At 49.0% G+C, this 23,807-nt stretch overlaps 9 protein-coding genes across 9 annotated transcripts; 4 read left to right on the top strand and 5 right to left on the bottom strand.

The window, feature by feature from the left end:
- Positions 1–167: 167 nt before the first annotated feature.
- On the bottom strand, positions 168–2,665 carry BDV37DRAFT_293871 (FAD-dependent oxidoreductase; the record flags this gene model as incomplete). Its single annotated transcript, XM_032089516.1, has 4 exons — positions 168–1,643; positions 1,732–1,905; positions 1,975–2,374; positions 2,430–2,665. The coding sequence occupies 4 exons, from the start codon at positions 2,663–2,665 to the stop codon at positions 168–170; spliced, it is 2,286 nt and encodes a 761-aa protein (XP_031946625.1).
- A 1,619-nt stretch (positions 2,666–4,284) lies between these two features.
- BDV37DRAFT_278263 (oxidoreductase) lies at positions 4,285–5,453 on the top strand (the record flags this gene model as incomplete). Its single annotated transcript, XM_032086005.1, has 2 exons — positions 4,285–4,580; positions 4,676–5,453. 2 exons carry the CDS (start codon positions 4,285–4,287, stop codon positions 5,451–5,453), a joined length of 1,074 nt encoding a protein of 357 aa, XP_031946624.1.
- A 106-nt stretch (positions 5,454–5,559) lies between these two features.
- Positions 5,560–6,977, bottom strand: BDV37DRAFT_278262 (Alpha/Beta hydrolase protein; the record flags this gene model as incomplete). Its single annotated transcript, XM_032086004.1, has 2 exons — positions 5,560–6,517; positions 6,574–6,977. The coding sequence occupies 2 exons, from the start codon at positions 6,975–6,977 to the stop codon at positions 5,560–5,562; spliced, it is 1,362 nt and encodes a 453-aa protein (XP_031946623.1).
- Positions 6,978–7,104: 127 nt separating this feature from the next.
- On the bottom strand, positions 7,105–8,782 carry BDV37DRAFT_278261 (NAD(P)/FAD-dependent oxidoreductase; the record flags this gene model as incomplete). Its single annotated transcript, XM_032086003.1, has 4 exons — positions 7,105–7,680; positions 7,729–8,068; positions 8,116–8,506; positions 8,560–8,782. 4 exons carry the CDS (start codon positions 8,780–8,782, stop codon positions 7,105–7,107), a joined length of 1,530 nt encoding a protein of 509 aa, XP_031946622.1.
- An 870-nt stretch (positions 8,783–9,652) lies between these two features.
- On the top strand, positions 9,653–10,900 carry BDV37DRAFT_278260 (uncharacterized protein; the record flags this gene model as incomplete). Its single annotated transcript, XM_032086002.1, has 4 exons — positions 9,653–9,811; positions 9,877–10,216; positions 10,358–10,475; positions 10,558–10,900. The coding sequence occupies 4 exons, from the start codon at positions 9,653–9,655 to the stop codon at positions 10,898–10,900; spliced, it is 960 nt and encodes a 319-aa protein (XP_031946621.1).
- Positions 10,901–11,121: 221 nt separating this feature from the next.
- Positions 11,122–12,764, bottom strand: BDV37DRAFT_278259 (uncharacterized protein; the record flags this gene model as incomplete). Its single annotated transcript, XM_032086001.1, has 3 exons — positions 11,122–11,839; positions 11,923–12,037; positions 12,110–12,764. The coding sequence occupies 3 exons, from the start codon at positions 12,762–12,764 to the stop codon at positions 11,122–11,124; spliced, it is 1,488 nt and encodes a 495-aa protein (XP_031946620.1).
- A 474-nt stretch (positions 12,765–13,238) lies between these two features.
- On the top strand, positions 13,239–14,667 carry BDV37DRAFT_278258 (putative MFS monocarboxylate transporter; the record flags this gene model as incomplete). The annotated part of the gene is made up of 3 exons (XM_032086000.1): positions 13,239–13,393; positions 13,467–13,843; positions 13,904–14,667. The coding sequence occupies 3 exons, from the start codon at positions 13,239–13,241 to the stop codon at positions 14,665–14,667; spliced, it is 1,296 nt and encodes a 431-aa protein (XP_031946619.1).
- Positions 14,668–15,445: 778 nt separating this feature from the next.
- Positions 15,446–17,373, top strand: BDV37DRAFT_237145 (uncharacterized protein). The gene is made up of 5 exons (XM_032080692.1): positions 15,446–15,509; positions 15,586–15,614; positions 15,665–16,038; positions 16,107–16,368; positions 16,435–17,373. Exons 3-5 carry the CDS (start codon positions 15,742–15,744, stop codon positions 17,217–17,219), a joined length of 1,344 nt encoding a protein of 447 aa, XP_031946618.1. The 5' UTR covers positions 15,446–15,509; positions 15,586–15,614; positions 15,665–15,741; the 3' UTR covers positions 17,220–17,373.
- A 4,334-nt stretch (positions 17,374–21,707) lies between these two features.
- BDV37DRAFT_111160 (F-box protein) lies at positions 21,708–23,735 on the bottom strand. Its single transcript, XM_032078375.1, has 2 exons — positions 22,214–23,735; positions 21,708–22,148 (listed from the first exon to the last, which is right to left on the bottom strand). Exons 1-2 carry the CDS (start codon positions 23,678–23,680, stop codon positions 21,804–21,806), a joined length of 1,812 nt encoding a protein of 603 aa, XP_031946617.1. The 5' UTR covers positions 23,681–23,735; the 3' UTR covers positions 21,708–21,803.
- Between the last annotated feature and the right edge of the window lie 72 nt (positions 23,736–23,807).

The raw sequence follows: 23,807 nt of genomic DNA, 5'->3' as shown, positions 1-23,807 counted from the left end.
TTAAATAACAGGGACTACCTGAGACTACTATCATATGGTTACGAACGCGGTGTATAAAGAAGCTATATCTAGTTTATAATGACATATAAAGATCTATCCACAGATCTCGGAAGGAGGATCGTCCACCCGAGTTAAATTCTGAACCCCCGTATATCACAGATGTTCGATTACTTCGCTAGGCCAGCAATAGCATCCTCTCTCCAGGACCACAAGGCAGCCCAGGTAGCACCTGGGCCGATCATGAACTGGCCCGCTATAACCGCAAAGGCGGCTTTGACCGCAGTACGCGTCTGAATGTATCCAAGGCGACGGAGGTCCCAGATCGAGTACAGGTTGCCACCAACATAACCCGCCAAGGCTGTCACAGCGTCGTACCGGAAAAATATAGCTATCTGCTCTGAAATGGTCGAGATGTTCCACTCAGCCCGGAAGGGATTTGGCAAACCAAAAAAGGCCGTCCCGATGGAGATATTGGGATGGGACCACGCGTATGCCATTGTGGCAATGTGTACTGTTGACTGCACTGCAATTGCATATGTGTACACTTGCTTGAGGACCGGCACATCATGTGCCTTGTAGTGCTCGAATGCCTCTCCCTCCTCTTGTGGGATGCCACGACTGAGTTGCCACCTCTTGAAGCCTGCTGAGAGGACCGCTGTTATGACGTTAACCAAGGGCGGTGCGAATTGCCAGAGCGCAACCCAGTGCTGCCAGGCTTTGAGATTAGAGGTTGACGCGAAGACCATAATGGTCGGCAGTACGAAGCCCAAGGTGACCGCTGGGATTAGGGATTTGGCTACCTCTCTGGGGACTGCACGGCCTGGAATGCTCTCGTGTGTATAGAGGGAGCTCATAATAGCGTATAGTGGAGCCATTCGTCCAATACCCTGGACTTGCATACCCGCAGTGAAGATGGTTGGCAGAGCTAAGAGCGATCCCTGGTTCCCCAGGCGGTAACCCTCGATGGTATATATCAGGAGCGGCGAGATAAGCTGAGGTAGAAAATTGATAAGGTGCAGCCTCGCCGAGGGGTCCTTGTCCAGGATGGGGAAAGATAAAACTGACACCAGCTTGTTCAAAAATTTCTGTCCGGCGCTATCACCTAGCCAGGAGATGAGAATCGAACCAGATTCTCCCCAGCCGCCGAGACTCGGAAAGGGTAGTCGGAAAGCTTTGGTTGTGACAAAAAGAACGAGCCCCATGCTCCCTATGAAGCCCCAACGGATGAGCCTAGACATATTTTGGTCAATGGGTTTAGCGGGTAGCTCATCATTGAAAGGAATGACCCTTGACCGATGTGGGACCTGGAGTTTCTCTACGGTGGCGGCACCGGCGAAAGCCTGTCCCATCTGGCTGAGGACAAACTCATCCCCTACAAAGGGCAGGATAAGGCTGTTTGCTATGGTAGAGACAAGCGGGTTCTCGTAAGCATTAAGTGCTTGCATGTCATGGGCCTTGCGGACGATCGACTGAGCACGATCATATCTGTTAGTCTGTGTTTCGCGCAGAATGTCCTCTATGTCTTGGTCGGACAGATTAGCCAAGCTACCGCCGTGGCTTTGTTTCTTTCGTAAGATAGAATTGAGAAACTCGGCGCAGGATTCCATTGCTCCGTTCGCACCTTGGCCGCCAATAGGATTTGGCTACAATATAGACGAAGAAAAATTGTCAGCCATCTGTATGGGGCAAGTGCAGCAGTTGATCGGAGTATACGAAACTCATTATACTTACCTTGTGCGCCGAGTCTCCAAAAGTAATGATCCTCTTGAAAAACCACTTTTGGTAAACAATCTCGTGCAGAGGTGTCAATGTCGACGATAGCCGCTTGTCAAAGACGTGGCCGAAGGTGACCTTTCTTGTGATGGGAAGATTGTAATTTTGCTTGACGAATTCAGCTTCGTCTTCCTTGGTATACTTGGGTATATCCTTCCCATACTTGGCTTGTGGCAGCCTATCAAACAAAAACCAATACACCCGGTCATCTGGCCCCGACACAACAAGCTGCGACTGGCCCTCGCCCATCACAATATTTTGCTCTCCTGCGACCCATCCAGGAACATGCTGAGCTATGCCGAAGCTGCAACGGTAGTAGCATGGAACGCTATCCTCCTCTGTAGAGGGGAAATATCCTGGCTGCAGCTTGTCACCTAAGCCTCTCATAAGAGATCGCACGCTGCTGTGGATGCCGTCTGCGCCCACAACGAGCGTACCAGTGAAGGCCGAGCCATCTGTGGTCGTGACGTTGACACCCCCATCAATGAAATCTATACTGCTCACTCTTTTGTTGAGCAATACTCTATCTTTGTACTTGATGGTTTCGTGTAGAATCTCTAGAAGTTGCTGCCGATCAAAGAACAGCAGGCCATACCCATGTCTGTGTCTGCATTAGAGAGAAACGTGACCCATCGGCTGAATATGGCTCAACATACCGCCTCTCCAGGTGCTGGAACATGTGATGCATGCCGCAGAGTATGTCACCTTTTTTATCCCGCATATATCCCACTTTGAGTTGCTGGATGGACAGGTTTGTGATTCGCTCGTAACATCCAAGTTGATCTAGTATGCGCAGACCATTGGGAAACAAACCGATACTAGCACCGACTGGTGGCGCAATTTCTGAGTGCTTTTCAAATAGAACATAATCGATATCAAACTTCTCTAGCATGTTGGCCAAGGTGAGGCCGGCAATGCCTCCACCGGCGATAATAATCTTGAACTCCGCCATGGAGCCAATCTATCAGGATGAAATGTTCTGGAGCTGAGTGTGATACGAGATATACCTATTCCAGTGTCCATGATTGCTTAACGGCTGCGGAGATTTAAATATTCGTCCACGGACATGTATCATACCTCATCCATCATGGGGTGTTCTCCACAGGAATAGTGTACATGCGCTTATGTCAGCGGCCTTAAGCATGTTGGTTTCAAAACCCCTGGAGCCTGACCCACTTAAAAGACCTTAACTACGAGTTAGGACCGCTGATTCACGCTACTGTGCAGTACGTTGACGGGAGCTTCATAGACATCCTAATCTAGAAACGATAAGCCATAGACAACCTAAATACCGGCATTAACTCTTGCCGGAAGATCCAGCGAAGACTTTCGGAACTGAGGGAATCCGTGCCGAATCGCAATTCCTCGGAGGAAAGTCATTTTGCTAAAAATGCATTATATGGATGTTCGGTAGGTTGTTGGTGCCTTAGTGCGTTCGTAACGCGATGCATCTTATGCTTGACCTCTTGAAGTGGACAGGTGACATACCCCTCTTTATGGTGAGAAAATACTACAGTGAAGGGAGAACTATCTTGTGGTTGATAATAACAGTAAAGTAAAAGAGATATAATGAATTAGTGCAGGACGAAAATGGGCTAGTTAATGTAGACGTTTGACCGGGATTGTACTTGTGCTATCAGCTGCTACTCTTCCTCTTACGACTCGGTGGCCTGTACACCATACCTTCAAGTGCCAGTAGTGACTCAATGAGACAACTTGTTGTCTTCAAGTTACTGCCTACTGATATTTCTGGTGGAAATACTCCCCGCACAGAGACCGGAAACATCACTAAACTCTTTTCTTGAGCTACCGCTGGTCTTGTTGCACACACCCCGTCATCCGCTTGCGTGTCGCGGTATGGCCCCCCTACCTGCCCTCAAATAAGAATGCCTCCGAATCCCCCGAACTCTGAGAAGATTCAGAAATATTAGAAAAGTCAAATTCTCCGACCTATCAGTCTAAACACCATGATTTCTTTGTATAGAACTTCAGCCACTAGATTGCTGCACCTTTTGTAAGGTTTGTATAGACGCCTAGTTGTTCGGCAGGTAACGAAAGGCCTCAGTCATCCTTGATAGCTTTTGGAGATTTTGTAGAGTGTAACAAAGTATCCGTAGTTAGAATCAAGATAATCAATTATCGAAGTCAAGCTCTTCTGTGGAAATTAAGCTAATTTACGGTTATACACATTAGTCTAGATCGAGATCACTACTCCGTGCCTTGGATCACCCGGGCGGGCACGAAGTTCTGCTACGGCATATTGACGCAAATTCTCTATTAGAAATAACGGTAGTAAAGAACAGTGAAAAGGCCAACCCCGCAGTGACCCTACAATGGTCTCCTGACATACATAGTTAAAATTCAACAAATCTAGAACCTCCTCTGTGTAACAGTAAGCCAGGTTCAGGCTAGATTTTGAAACTGCATATACATAGCGTGGAGGGGCCTTCAAAGCTCCCTACCCCTTCTCCAGCATAACTGCACCAGATCAACCCAAGGAAAACCAAAGAAATGGCCTCCATCAAGCTATTTGAATCAATTCCCCCATTCCCAAGTACCATTCCTGTTGCCAAACTCCTCAAAATCTCTCTATCTAGCCTCATATCTGGCGACCCAGACGCCGCTCAGGATGTCCTCACAGCATGCCGCACATCGGGCTTCTTCCACCTCGATCTATCCAACTCCCCACTGGGCGAAGCCATGATGCCACTTGTCGACTCCATCTTCCCCACCATTCATGAGACCATGCAACTCCCACTAGAAGAAAAGATGAAATACACACAAGACGCCCCGAGAAGCTTTCTAGGGTCAGTCCCCTCCCTCCAGTCTCCGCCATCTCTCTACCCCCTTATTTTCCCCCTTCTTCTTGTTATTCATCACTCTAACAAACACCCAATACCAGCTACAAAGGCCTCGGCGTCATGAAAACCGAATCAGGGGCCCCCGACCGCTGCGAGTTCTGGACCATCTCCCAAGACGACATCCTCGGGACCACTGCCCCGGAACAGCCGATGCCCTCCTGTCTCAGCACGCAACGGGGGTTATTCAAAGCCTATTTGTTCTACGGCCGCAGCGTGATCGAACACATTTTCCACGCCCTAGCGACGCAGCTCCGTCTCCCTGACGACGCATTCACTCAGTTCCACGATCCAGCACAGGAATCGGGGACGATTCTCCGGCTTATGCGGTATGCACCGGGCACTCAAGATGAAGAGGATCAAATGCAGACGGGACTACTGGCACATACGGACTTTGGAAGTATCACGCTCCTGGTGAATGTTTTGGGCGGGCTACAGGTTCTCAATCGAGCTGGGGATTGGGAATGGGTCCGGCCGGAGCCGGGATGTTTGATTGTGAATATGGGGGATGCGATGGTTGAGTGGACTGGGGGTGTGTTGAGGTCCAATATGCATCGGGTGTTGTGTGCGCCTGGGGAGCAGGCGGGGTTGGATAGAGTCAGTTTTGCGATGTTGGTGAGGCCGTGCAAGGAGGCTAGGATGGAGAGGTTGGTGGGGGGCTATATTCCGAGTGTTGAGAGTGACGGCGAAGAGGGTGTGGTAGCAGTTGGGACTGGGGGTGGGGGAATGACGGCTTGGGAGTGGGAGTTGAAGAAGGCGATGGCACTGAAGGAGGGGAAGGACTGTGCTAGGAGTCGTGGGGGCAGAGATCTTGTAATTTAGACGGACGGGATACTGAGGCTTAATAGGTGTTGAATCTTGATTCGTAATCTTATTTCGGATATGTATTGGACTTGTAGGAAGAAGCACGGGATATCTAGGTATAGTTTCACAATTTATGTTCGTGTAATCTCCCAGTCCAAACGGGTCGCGTAGCATTATACGCCTTCATCTTCTTTCTCACCTCCGCAAACGGCAACGGAGCAATATCGACTGGATTACCCAACTCTACCCGTTTACAATCTGGCATTAACCACCTCACAGCTATCAACTTCGGCGCTGCCGCCCCAATTTTGCCCCTTGTAAAGGACTGACAGGCCGCAGCCCAGAGTTGAAGAAGATGCTTGGTTTGCGGCAAGGCACCAAGGAAGATCGGAAACTCATGCGGCATCCCCTCATACTCATTCCAGACCACTGAGACACCAGACTTCGCTGCCTGACTTGCCACCACCCGGTTCCCATCCACTCCGCGCTCCTCACAGCCACACGCGAACCACATCGGCGGTGTGCCCGTCCAATCTTCCACGGCTGCGGGACTGACAAGTTCATGGTCGAGCAAAGCAGCCACGCAATAGGGGACTTCGCGTGGCGGACTCGCAGGCCAAATGCTATCGGTGGGGTAGCCGGGCATACATGCGGGCTGAAGCACGTTCAGGATGTCGATCTCGCCTTTACAGTGCCAGGATGGCAGTGAATCACACTGATCACACCAACCGCTTACGATCGCAAGACCAGCAGGAAGAGGTAGATTCACGGACTGTCCATGGAAATCAAATGTTGCGTCCAAGGGAGGGAGTTTCTGCATTTCGAGGAGGAATTTCATGAGGCCGAGTGTTAGATTCGCCCCGGCGCTATTCCCAGCCAATACGATCTGGTTCGCGGGGACGGCTGGGTAAGGAGCCCCGGGTGGAGGGTACAGTAGACTTGCATATGCGATGAGAATGTCCAGAATCGGGGCGGGGAAGGTATGGGATGGCGCAAGGCGGTATTTAATGGAGGCGACACGCGCACCGGTTAACCTTGCCAGGCGAACGGAGGAAGCACGATACTGTGCTGGGCCACTGAAGCTGGGAGATATATTAGCGGATGCTGTCTTTGCGTGAGGCAAGATATCATGGCATACTAAAGACCACCACCATGAGCATAGAGGATGGTCAGTCTGCTATCGCATTCCTGCAGCAGGGCACGAAGCTTGTCTTCCTCTGGAATATCCGGCTCAGGGGCATCATCTGGAACTTGAGAGCGAGGGCCGATGAATTCAACGCCCACGTCGGCGATTGGAGTTTCTTCTTCCGGCGAGATGTGGTGGTACTCCTTCTTCAAACGGTGGATAACTGAGAACAGGGCGTTTCTGATAGCCGGGTTAGAAGGTGCTGAAAAGGTAGTTCTTGAGATCCAGATTCCTCCACGTGCTGGGGTATCGAGCGAAGTAGCTTTCTGGAGCTGAGAGAGGGGCAGCCATGGTGAATTTTGGTATTTCTGGCAGATACGTTTGACAAGCTTCTTTTGGTCATCGATTGAAGCCATTCTGGAATATGCCTGGGGTTCTGCTAGTCGTCGTACTCAAATATTTCAAAAGACTGATCGAGATCAAGTACCTCATTGCAAAAGACAGTAAGGCTGAGGAACAAAGAACAAGTTTCGCCTTTTTGTGTTACTTTAACGACCCCGCGCGGCCAACCAAGGCAATTCCATTCTCTCTCCAGGCTATCAGCCCTTGCACGACCCTAACAATCCCCCGTACTAGATAAAGGATCCAAGTCGGCCTCCATTCCTCCTCAGTTGTCCTAGCGTCAGCCAAGGGGTCACGATCTCCTCCAATTATCTCCTTCGCCACCTGCAAGCCAGCGACAAAGCCATCCTCGTGAAACCCATACCCCATCCACGCCCCAGCAAAACTGACATTACCGCCGGACTTCAACAAATGAAGACGCTTGAGAGCCTGAACACTCTTTGAGGTAATTTTGGGATGATGATACAGATGCCAGCTGCGAGCTTGACAGGGGGCGGTCATTGGGTTCATAGTCACCAGCACCCGGCCTGGGCTCCCCTCTTCTCCAGGGCTAGGAATCGCCTGCAGTCTGTTCATGTCGTACGTTACAGAAAACCCACTCCCATCGCTTGTCATCCTTGGTGGCCGAGTGACCGAGTGAAAATCATCCCTGCAAGAATGGGGGCTTCGGAGGATACAATTCCAGGACACACGAGCCGACGGTCGCTTGGGGAGAACCTGTCACTTGCTGAGAATAATTGTCAAATACCGGGCATAAACACATACTGTTTCGTCCGAATGAAGTACACAAACTGTCCTGCTAGTCTCAAATGCTCCTAAGACATCATCTTCCTCAGCGCTGACCTCATCGCCGAGCATTTGCAGCGCAATTTCAGCATGCACAGCCAGTACAACATGATCGAAACTCTCTTCAACTCCGGTGCCTGTGATGATGGACACACGAGAATCTGGATTTCTTGTTATACGTTGTACTGTTATCCCGAGATGCAGATGATGTTCTTTTTGCAGTCCTCTCACAAATGCATCTATGTATGTTTTGGACCCATTACCGAAGCTGCGCCACTGCAGCTTATGGGTAAGAGTGTCCAGCAGGCGATGCCTTGACCTGAGTACTGATCAATAACATGCCTCTCGTCGCACGGGGGGTCTTACATGAACCGAATCAGCGTCTCCGCCGGGAATGTACGTGCAGCCTCCTCAGGATCAAGGCACCATGGAGCTGCCACCATGGGGATAAGATAATATCGCTTGAACTGCGGGGAGTATTGCTGTCGAGTCAGATATTCTCCGATAGACTCAAGTTCATCCGATTTGCCGCACTTCGGCTTTTCGTGAACAATATCTGTTGCGAAATAATTAAACCGCACAATGTCGAATACCAGCCTCCAGAACCACGGTCTGAACAAATTCGAAAAACAGCCCACGAAGCCCCAGAAAGATGCACTTCCCCACTGCCTGAAGCCATCGCTATCCGAGACACTGAAGGACATGTCGGTAGCAATTGTGTCAACACCATGGGCTTTGATAAAGGCGCCGAAATGGGCTATTATGGTAGTAGCATGGATTTCTGGACAGGGTTTTATCATGTCTACTTACGGTAGCTTTCCTCATTCAGAATTACAAAACCTGTGTCAACGTCTCTCACGGTGCCGTTCCCGTGAAACGGGACGGAGTTTGCATGTCCGCCAAGTCGGTCCTCGGCTTCATATAAGTGCACTTCGTAGTCGGAGTCCCGCAAACCCCAGAGACAGGCAATACCGGAAATTCCACCGCCCACAATAGCAACCCGCTTAGGAAGGCGAGAATGTCTTGTAGTCATGTTCAACCAAAGAGGCTTATGGTCCCAAAGGGTGACAATGTCAAAACAGAACGTTTAGGTTCTCCGCTCGTTGCTTCGGCGGACAGATACTTAAGTTTGCATGAGGAGCAGCATATCAGCAGTGGATGGGTAAGCCATTTTCATACGTTCAGTGTCATGGTGGTGTTTATGCAGCTTACCCACCTAAGAAGACATAACCTTCTCCGTGCATTACCCTTCTCCATCAGATACTATGCGACTCGGGAGGAAAAAAGAATAGGTAGTTTGTTGCACGACATATGGCCGAATAGAATATGCGTATGCAGCGATAGGTTTGAACGATGTCGGGCTTACGTGCTACGATGTCCAGTATGAGCCTGGACCGGTTATTGCTGACAGGATTATGCAGAGGGAAATTGTTAGAGTATCACAGGGTCTTGCAAATTCCAGCCCAAGCTGGGTTGGATTGATATCTCACCCCGCCTTTTCTCCTTCATGTCGACCTCACTAGTCACGCAGAACTTGTTGAGCTCTCCACCATGGCCACTTCTGGATCTAAGTCTGGGCTGCCAGGGTTCAAATATGGCTCAAACCTAGACAAGCCATACCTTAACTGTTAAACATTAAGGGGGCTTACAGATCGCTCACTCACCGACACGTCCAAGGTGCCAGCTTAACCCAGGTAAGATACAGAGTCATCGGTATGTTCTGGCAAAACTGAGATTATAGGGATCGATAGGGAAACGCTCTGGTAGTCTGCAAGTATAAAACTTGTGTAGATCCTCCTCACCCCTGCGGCTCTTGTCACTAGACTTGTCGAAACAGGAGTCAACAGCTATCACGGGCTGTAGGTCAGACCTTTTTATTGGAAATAAATGGTCCGTATCTGGAATGGATACCAATACAGATATTAGCCGCGCCAATGACCTGAACATCACCATCAGCGTCATGACTGTCGCAATAGTGGTCACCACGAGTATCCGAATTGTTGGCAAACTTATTTGTCGTCGGGCGTTAGGGCCTGAAGACTACCTCATCCTTCTCGGGACAGTAAGCCTGCCTTTATTCCTATACTTCATCATTTAGATAACCAAGAAACTCCCCGCCGGGGCTAGGCCCTTGATCTTGTTGCCAATGCTTTTGACTATAAAGCTACGGCTAGCGGGTTTGGCCGACACACCCGCTTCCTCTCACCCCCTTCCCGCATCCAGGCCGTTAAATACGCGCAGCTCGCCGTCGGCGTCGCAGCCTGGGCAATCTGGAGCATCAAGTTGTCTGTCTGCTTCTTTCTGCTTACGCTTATCCGGGGTACAAAGCACCGCTACTTCCGCTGGGCAACGTACGCGCTCATGGTTCTAACAACGATATCAATGCTCGTGGGTGTTGCATTGTGGGCGACGCAGGCGAGGCCACTGGCTAAGCTGTGGGATCCCAGGATTGAGGGAACGACGCTGAGTCCGCACAGATTCTTAGTTGTTACATATGTTTTTTATGGTAACCTTGGCTCCTCTTCCCCTTCTCCTTTCTGCTCTCATCTTAGGCCCGCTTTGGGGATGAGACTAGTAAGTTAAACCCTGCTGAATGAATGGGATACAGGGCTCGGTTGCTTCACGAATATCTTCTATGCTCTTTCCCCAGCATACTTTCTGTGGAATGTGCAGCTGGAATGGCGCAAGAAGGCGCCTGTGCTAGCTATTATGGGTTGTGGAGCCATGTACGTTACAACCATTACTTGCATCGATTCCCGTACAATAACCCAGAACTCCGGACAAGTATAGATATATTAACAGTCATAGCGTAACAATAGTTGGTTTCCTCAACATCGCATTCGCGCGCGACTTCCTAGACCGCGCAGATAGCACTTGGGCGCTGACGAATGAGTTTATCTGCGATATTATCGAACGGAACATCTCTGCCTTTGTTGCGAATCTCCCTGCTCTGTGGCAGTTAGGGAGAAGATTCAGGGAGTGGTCATCCAGAACGAAGACTGGAGAGCACCCTACTGGTAGTGACAGCAGTCGTTCTGGTCGGTTCGAGTTCGGTCGCAATGGGTATAATAGTAGGCTGGATTCTGAAGATAGGAATACCCACCCTTTGCGAGAGAGGTCCCGAGGAGGCGCGGGTGGAGACCGTTGGTAAGACTAGCTGAAACAGGAGTTCCTTTGGAGTCAGCGAAAGAAGGCTGATAATGTTGGGATGGTCAAATTGTGTGTGCCATATACCTCTATTTTACTTTACTATAGATAACCGAATCATCATCGCAGAGGACACAATTTTGGTAAAGTCAGGATACGTCAATATCCTCCATCTTCCGCAAATGAATATACGACATGAAACTTCGCTCTGTTTTACTCCTCAAGTCACGCACCCCCGACGAATCTCACAACTCTTTCCCAAATCAAGGCCCTAACCACTGCTGCGACGTACCAAACCCACTGCGAAGCCCTATAATGGCTCTTCACAAAGTCATCCAAAAAGTATCTCTCAAGCTCTCTTCCTCTTGTTGCATCCTCACCCCTACCCTCCGGCTCCCTGGGTAGAGTCACTGAACGAATGTCCTCTGACCGTAACCGGGGTAGTCCCGGATATGGATACAAAGCACCAAGTGTCCCTCTCAGCGGACGCACGGTAGCTAGAACCCAGTCGAGGAGGTACTGAAGCGTAGTAATGAGAAATGCGTTTGGACTATTCCGACCTCGGAAAAGTTTGTTCTCGTAGGATCTCTCGGCACGAGATATAAATCCGATTAGCTCCTTCTTACTCCTGGATTCATCTATAGACATTGAAAAGGGAGTGACCAGGCAAGCTTGAGCCGTACGGTTCTCTATCACAGGATCTAGACATGCGCTCATAAGTAAGCTCGCTAGGGAGCGATGACCTAAGAGAATCGTATAGAATCGTGGAGTGAGAACGGTAAGCACGATTGTTGGCGATAAGGGCGTTTCGCCTGCGGTGGGTGTTGAGAACTCGACGTAGTTATTGTGAGAATGGGTGAGAGATTGTAAATGAATATGAAATGCATCTGGGGCTGAGAGGAGGATTTGCTGTATGTATGCGGATAGAATAAGGGAGATATAGCTATGTTTTGGTTTTATGGAGATGTCAGTTCTGAACATGTGCTATGACAGGGCTCTCTATTCTGGGGTGGCTCGCATTCATACCTTTCAGAACTAGTAGCTCGACGTGGAATAGTACCGGTGCGAGGCTCGGGGCGATACCAGATATGCAGTTTCCGCCGATGAGCTAGGAGGATGGCCTCGAAGACGATCCGAGGGTCTGCAGCGGGGCTTTGTTAGTCACGACGGGCAGAGCGGCCGTCAACTGAATAGGACAGAACGGGGACTTTACATGTGAACAACCCTACCAGGCACCAGGGAAAGAGTAGACGCATTGCCTGGTATGTCGTAATTGAGAATGGGTCAATCGGTTTCTTGTCTGTCCAGAGCCGGGTTACCATCTTTGGACGGCTCTTCGATGAAAGGAGCGTGGCAGTGATATGGATAACTTCATTTTCTGAAGTCGACGCTTGGCTCGGGTCCCGCGCAGAGAGAGAATATTTTCCTTTTCGTGAGTTGAACGGAGAGACATGAAAGTCCTTTGACCAAGTATACCGGAATCTGGAACTATCATCCCCAGGTTCTCGGCTGTTGTCTGTTGCAGGTAGGAAGTATAAACGCCGTTCACCAAACGTGTTGTTGACCTCCACAATCATCGCTCGCAGTTGGTATTCATTCGAGTAGAGGAACCAGAAGGACGCCGGGCAGAACTTGTAGTTCCAGACTCTTGGAGATGTGACAAGATATGCTGTAGGATACGAGGCTGGGTCTTCGCCCTGGAGGAGAGAACAGAAGTCAATAGGGATGGAAAAGTGATAGCAGAAAACACACTTGCGATAGTAAGAAGTCATCCAGTTTCTCGCTGATCCTGAGCTGGGTATTATGCCGTCCAAGGTGGTCTTGAGCATTGACTTGGAGCCAACCTCGCCGCCACCATGTGCTCGCATCGACCGATAGGAGCCAGTTTGACGGGCACCGTCTTATCGGGATGCCGACCATGAGAAACGGGTACAAGAGTTGATGTCTCTTCGGGAATAGGCGCCTATGGGATATTCGGCCCCTTAGGACCAAGGGCTTCTGGATCGTGAACGTAGCCTGCTCATTAGTTTGAGGGCCGTTTCGGAGGAATAGACTACATAAGTTCCGTACAAAACCCAGCAATAGGCAGGCAGTAAGAATTAAAGCAATGCCGTCCTGCATTGGGCGCAGTTCTAAGGCCATCATAAGAATTTACGCAGTTGACAGTGCCCCAGCAATCCAGAATGACAGGTGTGAACAGATGCTGGCGTTACACAGAAAGCCCCCGCTGCTGGTTTGGTGGAGGAGCTTGTTTCTCATCACTTTCTCTTCTCCTAGTTGAATTTTTCCTCGCCACAAGGATCATCCTTAGAACACAAAGAACGTAATCACGGTCTCACAACATGCCTCCGGAGATATCAAGCCAGCAACACTTGGAGGCGAGTAGTCATTTAACGACGGAGGCAGACTCTCCCTCTGAACCAGCTACATCACCTACCCTGACGACGCAACAGTGGATGCAAGTTTTGAATGCCTTTGTAGTATTCCTGAACACATGGTTGGTTGCTCCTATGGAGCAGATTGTGTCCCTTCATTGTCAGTCTCACTGAATGGCCTAACTAACTTGGCAGGGGCCTTCTTCTTGCATTTGGAGTCTTCCAAACATATTGGGAACAGGTGCAGTTCCCGGACAGATCCAGCTCTGAGATATCCTGGATTTCAACCGTCAGCGGCTTCCTGCTGTTATTTAGCGGCATCATAACCGGCCCTCTCTTCGATTACGGCTATTTCCGGTCGTTGGTCGTGGCAGGCAGCCTGTTAGAGGTTTTCGGGTTAATGATGATCAGCCTTTCGACAAAATACTACCAGGTCTTTCTTTCTCAGGGTATCTGCATTGGTCTGGGCGGGGGCATGCTCTACGTTCCCAGCATTGCTGCCGCGACCGCGAGCTTACAAGAGTTTCGCCGCGCCAAATTTATAGGGCTCATTGCGTCCGCCACTGGCATAGGTATGTCGCCTTGCTATCATGTTTTCAAAAATAATCTCAGATTCTAGTTGCAATGAACAGGCGGCGTGATCTACCCGATCATGTTCCGCCAACTCTTGTCCAGCGTAGGATTCCCCTGGGCAGTCCGCAGCATTGCCTTTGTCGTTTTCGCAACCTATCTCTTATCCTGGGCTATTTTACCCTACAAGACTGTCCAGAACACTACCATCCGACAATGGTTCGATCGTTCAGCGCTTACCGAGCCTCCATTCGTCCTAGCCATTATCTCCGCCTTTCTTGCCGGCGTCGCCTACTATCTCCCATTAATCTACCTCCCTTTGTTCGCCGAAACTGCCATCCTAGCCCTTCACAACACAGACCTACCCTTCTATCTCATCTCTATCGTGAACGGGGCGTCTGTCTTTGGCCGTCTCTTCGCCGGGCTCCTCGCAGTGAGAATTGGACCATTCGAAACATGCACTGCAGGTCTAGCTGCCAGCGCCTGTCTGCTCTTCTGCTGGGTTGCAGTGAGTTCAAAGGTGGGTGTCATCGTCTGGTCTGTCTTCTGGGGCCTCACATCCAGCATCATTGTATCGATGCCCGGAGCGATGCTTCCGTTGCTTTGCGCGTCGTTTTCGGTATTGGGGGCAAGGACGGGGATGTACTGGGCTAGCGTTGGGCTGGGGGTTTTGTTTGGGGGGCCTATTGGGGGGGCGTTGGTGGGTAATATGACGGACGAGTCGGACTGGCTACCTTTGCAGATCTTCGCGGCTTGTTGCATGGCCCTTGGGGCGGTTTTTCTTGTTTATCCACTTGTACATGTCCGACAACAAAGGGCTATATAGCAGTGGTCAGTAAATAGGCAGTGACAAATCGCCTCTCAAGATTGTATCAGAGGCGGCAAGAAACAGTTTCCTGGCCATGTATGAAAGGTTTATAATTTTCTATGATTATTAATATCGATTTCAAAGCACTCACCACAGTTGATCAACTTCAGTATGACTCTAGGTTAAAGAGGATTCGATGGTAATATAAGAGGATTTAAAGACGAAATGGTATAAAACTGACCATTATAGATAATATTTATAATGGAGCAGTTAACTGGAATAAGTTTAGAGTAGAATGCGCTAAAAGAACAGCATACACGTATTACAAGACGCTATCTAATCGAGATATGGTTAGATGATCAATAATTTAAATTGCACTCTCAGAGAAACGGAACAGAGCTTGGAGAAATATTTCACTTGCTTCAGGACCCTCCGTAAATTGTATCAGCGAAGAATATACGTAGTCTCACGAAAGTAAACTGCAGGAATCTACTGGTTTAAGGCCAGAAGCTATCAGTATGGGAATTTATATTGGCTGAACCTTTATATAGCGGTGACGTACATTGTTTACTACTCATTTAGAGGTATCGTGATATTCTATAACTACCCTCAATTGCAATTTGAAGGTAGTAATGTTTAGCTCTATATTCTGGGTGGTTTCAGACCCATCACATGACCCTGTACTAGTATATCTCTTTCCGAAGGTTCCCCACTCATTATCAAAACGCTTATCAGTTTCCATCCATCTTTTCCACTGCGTGGCACTTATTCCATGACGTTAGCTGGTCTTCTATGAGTGGTAACAATCGTTCGCCAGTTCAATCCACCAGTAGAACCCGTTTGGGGCGTCATAAAGCTTGGTGTGTAGATTTCCCACTCAACTATTCCACAACATACAGATTTCAGGCCGTGGAAACTATACTGATAAATCCTGAGTGACCGGTGTCGGACTCGTCATATACGATGTAAGCTACCGTATATAGTGACTCAAGTCACGACGGCTAACACGATAAAGGCAAAGGAGGCTCAGGTGGCAATTCTTGCCATGGTTGCCGGCGGGCAAATGAGCCATGCACAAGCTGCAAGGATAGCATGTTCCGCTTTGTTGAGTACACCTCTGCAGAGAACGATTCGGGGGATCATCAAATCCAGCCTAGCCTTCCGGCAAGCAACATTACTTTTATTAGCGAGAACAATGCAGACTTTGACAACAATGGTCAATCCAACAGCAGGCCAGCGGAACATAGCGACTATCAGCAGTCGTTCCAATATTCTCCTTCACAGGTACCGACATCATACCCCGTCGGGTCACAATCTCTCCTTTCGCCCTTAAAAAGTGAATATGAGGCGTCTCTTTTCAAATACTTCATGACGTCCCTCTCTCCTTGGGTAGGTATTCCCTGACTTCATCGTAACTTTAGAGCATGGCTAACCGTGCTCTTTGCGACTTTACGTAGTTTGACTACTGCGACCCGAAGCGGCATTTTTATACATACATCGCCAGCTCTGCGTCTAGTAATCCTATCCTTTTGTATGCCGTCCTAACAGTGGCTGCTAGACATCAGCGATCGCATTCAGAGCGCGAGCAATCTATTGCGGATGAATACCAACAATACTGTCTTGAATCATTGATATCCGCCCTTGATGACTCTCAGAAGACATTAGATGAGTCACTTTTTGCATCGGCAGTAATTCTTCGTCTCTCTGAAGAAATGACAGGTGTGTGGAACCTTGTTCTGAAATCCTGCACTTACCAAAGAACATATATTAAGTCGTCACATGCAGAGCCTTCTCCCAGGGAAGTCGTAGACTCCCACACCCTATCTGCCCATATCCTTGTTCGAATCAAAGAAGGAAATATCTGCACATCAAGCTTCACAGATGCAGCCTTGATCGTGGTCTTGCGACAAGAGATCTTCGTCGCTAACTTGACACAACGGCCGGTGGGGTCTTTCACTGATCACTGCAATATCGACACGTCACTGGGTCCGACTTCTGAATCAATGTGGACGTACCGGATCATCGCCCACGCGGCCAAGATAACCGACTTTGTGTATGGGGACGTCATGTTCAGGACCAAGGATCGCTGGAACGATCTTATGCAGTACGTCCAGGGCTGGGAAGACAGCAGGCCGAATTCCTTCATGCCGATTTATAGCGAAACGAAGAATCCACCATCTAGTTGCTTCCCTAAGATCTGGTATTGTAACGACTGTCACGTCGCGGCCCGTCTGTATTTGGAACTATGCCGCATCCTCCTCTTGGCGTCTGATCCAGATGCCACAGCACTTCGAATTGGGCGATTGCGTCGTATGCAAGATAATGATGACAAGATACGGGAGTGCGTTCGAGTCATATGTGGGGTTGCTCTCACAAATCCTGAGTTCCATACTACCCGATCTATTGCAGGCTTGGCGATTGGGTTATGCGGCGAACTATTCCATGACCCGAGGGAAACAAAGGTTCTCTTGGATTTGTTATCCGCCGCAGAATTACATCTCGGGTGGCCTTGTTTGAAGTTGAAGGAAGATTTGCGGAGGTTTTGGAGGCTACCCGTGGTTGAATCCTAACATTTGCTGTGCATGGAGTGCGAGATCTCACTACGTATCGGCTAGAGCTGATCTTCTATCTAGTAGGGCTTCTATCGCCCTGGCTCGGGTCTTTATAGATGACTGAACATATAACTTTCAATTCACTCTGGATGAGGAATATTAGGGAGTTTTCTTCGAGGCTTGTGTCAATTGCGATCTCGATCAATCATGGCGCGTCGTCGCTTGCTAACTAGCTCTCCAGTCTTAATCTATGCCCGTTCTCCCAGTCAACTACCACATGAATGACAATGACAGTGTCCCCGCCAAGACTGGCAACAAAATCACCAGGTACCCTCTATGTACTGCCACCCCTCTTAGTCGATACCGCAGTCGAGATTGAGGTCGGGATCTTACTAGTCGTAGTTCCAGTAGTAGTCACCGACGACGCAGTAGAAGTAGTTTCTTTCGGGACCTCGGTATTCATAAGAGACATCGATCCTCCTTGAGACGTTGTAGGATCAGGTGGGCCACATTTCAGCTCACCCCCGTTAATTCGGACGCCATTATCTGTGGGGCAGTTAGACAGATACAGTCAATATACTAGTACTAGTGATACTTACTCACTTGAGCGTTTTTTTTTTTTATTATTATTATTTTTATACATACACTGCAGGCGCCATCCATCCAGCTCGGAATGTTCGCATCCCTTTTTAAATGCATTTCCACTAGTCGGGGTTAGCCGTCATATCCATGGATGTGTTGCAAGGAGCCCGGGAGGGGGATATAGATGCTTGGTCACCAGTTCTAGGTTCTCTGAACCTTCCTCGATGGCGTAGCATTTGTTCAGGTCCAGAGCAGTTGTTTTAGTGTGTATTTTGCCATCGCTAAGGAACTCACAAGATACATTTAGGAATAACCCAGTAGAGTTTGCCTCAAGCTTGGGATTAAAACAATTGTCGAGATGAGGAGAAGGATGCAGAGGAGCATTGCAGGTGTTTGTTTGGTGAGTATTTAGGCAGCAAGCGTAGTAAATAGGATATTTCCTATCGATGATGGGTATATACATATAGTGGAAGGGTCCAGGTCGGGCTATTTATCTCTGTCCTCGGCTCATTTACCGCGATGGTACCTAAGACTTTTGTGATGAGTGTTTGAAGGTATTTACAGTGTTCTTTATCAATGTCTCGAATACAAAGCTGCTTTTTTTGAAGTTGTGACGGTGGTCCAATTTCTGAGACATGATATCCCTTCGAGGATGTGACAGTGTGGTTCAGGAGATACAAAGAGATCTTGTCTCGGATGGTCTTGTCTAAAATTGAAGAAAAGTCTGAGAAGACTTTGAATTGTAAATGTGGTTGAATCCTCAGAGCATTCTGAGATAACTGCTTTTCTGCTTAACAGATCGCTATTGGTTATAAGCTGCTATGATATGACACTCCATATTCCACATTCGAACTCCCTGAGGAACACAGCATCTCCTACCGATCCAGAATACAATCTCTTCGAGCAATGATCATTTCTTTAGTATCAATAGCTTCTTGTGACTACACTGGTGCAATTACCATGGCAGCATGCGGAGATCCACTGCGTTTGCCTGTCTAGAGAGGTTCTACACTACCAGAGTGCTCGAAACAGCCCAACACCCCGTTGCGGATAATTACAATCTTGGCTATGGTCTTATCAGAGCGGGTTTCATTGTATTCATTCATAACAAGGCCAGTACTTACCCAGGTCCGCGGTTTTTCTTAGAGAGCTAACATGATGCCACCCGTCTCTACACCCGTCACATGTGACAAAGGTGACATTTGTCAAGTGACATTCGCTACAACAGTCGAAGGCGGCTCCCCTGTATCAGTTAGGTCAAGGGCTCAAACAAAGGCTTAAATGAGGGTCTTTATCAACAGCTGCCATACCTAGAGGATGGCTCCATTTCGGCGTATGGAGCTATTTTGAAACATTCATTCAGGTCCAGCTTGCTCTCTAACATTTCTCTTCCCGTTCCTTTTGTGCAAGTTGCTTTCAAGAACGACTTGTCGTGGAGTTGAATATCTTTGCAGCTTGAACTAAATGGTCCTTGTAGCAACGACGCCACGTCATCTGGAAAAAGTCCTGGTGTGTCTGCCCAAACTGATGCAGCTGCTGAGGCCAGTCCTTCTATTCCACCCCGTAACTTGCGGCCTGATTCCGCGATCGCTGTCGTAGTTGTCATGGCAGTTGATCTCGAGCTCGCTTCTGTTTCTGGCGCCCTCGGTGATCTCATTCTTAATGTTGTCGTTGCGCCATCGGTACGAGTATCCGACGACGACGACGATGACACCCCGAGCGTCGTCCGAAACGAACTCGGCGGGAGACAAGCCATGCTACCGCTCTCATATCGTATAACCTCGTCTAAGACAAGATTAGGTTGTATATCAGGACATAGGGATGGAGAATACTCACTGAGATGTGCCACTTTCATTCGAGCCTCTTGGTCTCCATGCCTGCACTCACAGCTTATTATGTAGTCGTGCTGAGATATGGTGCAATGCCGGCAATCTTTGTCAAACGCGTTGCCGCTAGGAATGATTAGCTACATGCGATTAGACAGACACGGCATAGAGTAAGATACATACTATGGCTTGTACTCCAACCTGTGTGAGTCTTGGCCGTTGGCATAGCAGTCGTTCAGGTCTAGGGACCAAACGGGTGATTGACGCCATAGGGAGTGGCCTTTAATCAGTTCGAGCCTGCTGCATTGCTCCAGTACATTGGACGTGGCGCACGCAGTATATAATATTGATAGTAACAGAAAAGCAAGCATCGCTGGCTTCAGTACAGGTTCTTATTAGAATAGTTAAAATAGCTACCGGGCTCGGGATTTCTGGATCGAAGGCGGGATTATGAGCTGACTTGGGGTATTTATCATTTTCTCGGTTCACTTTCAGGGTGTTTCTATGTTCAAATATCCCAAGGGATCTTCTTTGAATGCCTCAAGTATGCGTTACTTTGTTGGAGCGTTGACACTAAGCCGCTATGTCGAACCATGTGCAGTTGACTCGAGATGTTTCAGTATACTCTTCAGCCTCGTTTTTCCGAAACTTGGACTTGACAGTCTTTGTTTGAAGCCCTTTGATTGAGACTTATCTCGCATACGGCGAGCGATGGTCCGGTCTAAAATTGGCTTTTTGGTGCCTGGTGGACAAAACTTGAAGTACACCAATCCCTTTCACCTGACTCAACGCCCACCAGTCAATAAAACCTTTAGTCTCCCCTTGTGAATACCGGCCTATACGTAGCCTATCTCAGCATTATTACCTTCTACCACTCATAAACGTGCGTGAAATATAGACGCGAATGTAAACTTTTACTAGATACCGTAACTACTATCTTCATTGCAGGATTTATGCAATCTATGATAAGTCTCAAGAGCCTCCATTGCCCGACCCAGTCAGCTCCCCTAGATGATGAGCCAGGTTTTCCGTCACATTCTGCATCTAACGTTCGACTATGAATCGGCTAATTAGCTTCAGCCATGCAGCGGTCCACCTAGCAAAGCGTTAAATACTGCTTACTGTGTCTGAGCATGGCCTTGAAGCGCTAAACTAGTTTTTGCTATCTTGCGATGATCTGTATTGGTATGGTTGAAGCCAGTGTTTTTGTAGATTAGCTCTAAGAATATGTGTACTTCGCTATTTGCTAATAATGGTTTTAGGTCTGAATGTCTTGAGTCCAGGTGACTCTTTATCTGAAGCTGACGCATTGGCGCTCGCGATCTGCGCCAAAGACTCTGAGGAAGTAAGCTCGTTCTTAAACACTGGCTGTTCAGAAATACCTATAGGATGGCCCGTTGTCTATTCTACTCACACTGTAGGTGTCAACAGTTTCTGGAGCTATTCCAGTGCTTATATCCTGGCGCGTCAGTGTAAATAACAAGTGATTGATGTTTTTTTGTGATTCTGAGCAGATGGTAAGGCTGATATTGTCGCTCTACTAAATCCAAACCTTTCTATTGTACTTACTAGCACTATTCTTCGTGCTATTCTCCTGAGCAGCTGTCAAGCCACCGTTTGATCCTGCCGATTGAGCTTCTACTACGAAGTCCAAGGGTGAGCGCTGTGCTCTAAATGTATCCTGTGATTCCTCGGTCGTAGTCTCCATCTGTTCGCAGCTGCTTTATTGTATTTGTTGCTTGAATTGACTCTCCACTAGAGATAGAGTTGAAAGCTTGACCGGCAAAAAAAATATCGATATCTTTTGATTTCATTATGATATTCATTCGATGTCGTTCTGCGTTGGATATTGCTCCGTATTATCCACAGACTGTAAACCGGCGTATTTTCACTGTACCTGTAGTCTCGCACAGGGACAGGTCAGGTTTCGTACCTTTGTCTACCCCTCGAAAAATTGGCATCCACCTTGTGTGCAGGACTGTTCAACAGCGTCCTTGGGATAGACAAGGTCTCCATGATATGCCTCGACGCCCTCTTTATCTTATCGGTGCACGGGCGCAGTCCACGTGCCATGATCAGTCGCTTGTTCTGGATACACCAGGAGGGTCAAGATCAGCCAGGAGAAAGGCGATGCTTAGATGCAAACCTTGTTTAGGACTCAGGTGTAGGTTGATTCAGGTGCACGTGCAGCCGTCTACTCCTGATCATGGTCCTCATTCTCAGTCTCATCCGTATCCTCCCACTCCCCATCGTCATCTCCTGTTTCCATCATCTCCAGCCCATCATCGAAGTCATCAAGCTCGTTACCCAGCATACTAACCAACTGCAGCAGGCCAGCTTGTGTTGGCGAGCGCCAAGCCTCTGGCGCCGAAGAGCTCACCGCTGTTGTGGCTTGGGCTGTATCGGCTGAAGACTTGTCATCAGAAAGGTCCGGGGCTAAGCTGACGATGCGGATGGCTTTAGTCGGGAAGAGGCGGGTGTGACCTTCATGTTCTTGGGGAGCCGCATCGCCTGGGAGTGGTTGGCGCCAACCGAGTGCCTGCAGGTCTTGATATTAACTTTTCTTGTTTGCATCTTTGCATTGGCCATTGTAGTGGAACATACAGTGTAAGTGGTCATTATCGCATCATCATACAATGCCATGAAACTAACCGGCACAGCGAGCTGCGGCGCAGAGCTAGTGAGAAGTGAATATGAAGCGCGAGCGGGACAATCGATGTCTTGAATTCTATTATCATCGTCAAGTGCCACAATATAAATCCGGTCTTCGATTTCGAACATCAGGCGGTGGTTGTGCACAGATAACCAGCCACCCAGGTCAAAGCCTGACCCATCCGACTCGCATTCAATTAGGGAGCTGTGCGCTGCGAGACTACCTGGGCCGTGCAGAGCTTTGCGCCAGTCGGCACAAATGAAGACACGGCCAGCGCGTGAGAAGCCGACGAAAACGTTGCCGTGCAACATGCCAGCTCCCCACTCGTCCTCACCATGCCTGACATGCCCAGGGTCACTGGGCGGTGGGAGGGGGCCTTTGGCAATCTTGAGTGGTATCAGGCTATCTTTGCGAGGTGCTCCAAGAGGAAATGTTCGATTTGGCGGAAAGTGTCGCATCGCTCCCGCTAGTGCCGCGCTCGCCGAGATAGAACTAACAGCCGGTGGACGTATATGATACTTGTCGGTACAATGAGACGGCTGCAAAGCACCTAAAAACGCACCTGACTGTTTGTCATAGGCATGATAGCCTCCCGGCCCCATGGAGTAAATCACGGCATCTTTGCTTTGGTCTAAATGACCAATGGCGCCATGCTCGATCTCAACATGGGTGGTCAACTTGGGAGGTCGTTGTGTCATGTCATACACAAAACCCTGTCCCTGGCTAGACACTACGCAGAGTGTCCAGTAAGACAACTGAAAGCCTCTTGTCTGACAATCGTGATTCAAGACCGCGATACGCCGGAACTCTCCACGTGCTGCGCCTTCTAGCCCTGCCTGCCATACCTCGACAGCATCCCCTTCGCGATCAAATACAGCCATCCCGTCCTGATACTCCAGGTGCGCGTATGGACGAACCGCATCCTCGTCACTATCTAACGTGGAAGGAAGACGCCACAGAATCTGGCCCGTATCCATATCAGTGACATTTAACCCACCCGCATGGGATGTAGAAACGAAGAACCGACGCTTGAAGTCCGGTCGAAATCGCCAGACAGGGTCGTTGCCGATTTGCACCACTGACTCCCGGCAAACTGGTTGGGACTCGGCCCAGTTACGAGCGAGCAGTGTCTGGCGCTTACAAAGATCCTTCCATGACGCTATATCATCAAATAGTTTTGTGAAACTGGTATTGTCCGAAAGAAACGAGAAATCACGGTTCCCTCCTGGCGGTTGGGCGGTTTTGGAATCGGAGTTGTAGATGGCCTCTTGATGCGTGACGTCGATAAATTCATGCCAAGCCTTGGAGACTGCGGTAAGAGATGCGACGGCGGAGACTGGGGTGAACTCCAAGATGCGTAGAACTATCTCAGGAGGTAAGACGGCGAGAGGGTCCGCCACAGGCGAAATGGCAGTCATTCTTCAACAGGCGCCAGTTTTTTGTCGAATTATCAAGTTGAAAGAGTGGGGGAAGATGCTACGGTATGAAAATACTGCCATTCCTCACCGCCCCATCATATTTTGAAACTAGTTGCTTACTAGCGAA

Source organism: Aspergillus pseudonomiae, assembly GCF_009193645.1.
Source record: "Aspergillus pseudonomiae strain CBS 119388 unplaced genomic scaffold BDV37scaffold_3, whole genome shotgun sequence".
NCBI classification, from domain to species: domain Eukaryota; kingdom Fungi; phylum Ascomycota; class Eurotiomycetes; order Eurotiales; family Aspergillaceae; genus Aspergillus; species Aspergillus pseudonomiae.
This window is presented reverse-complemented; position numbering and strand designations above follow the sequence as displayed.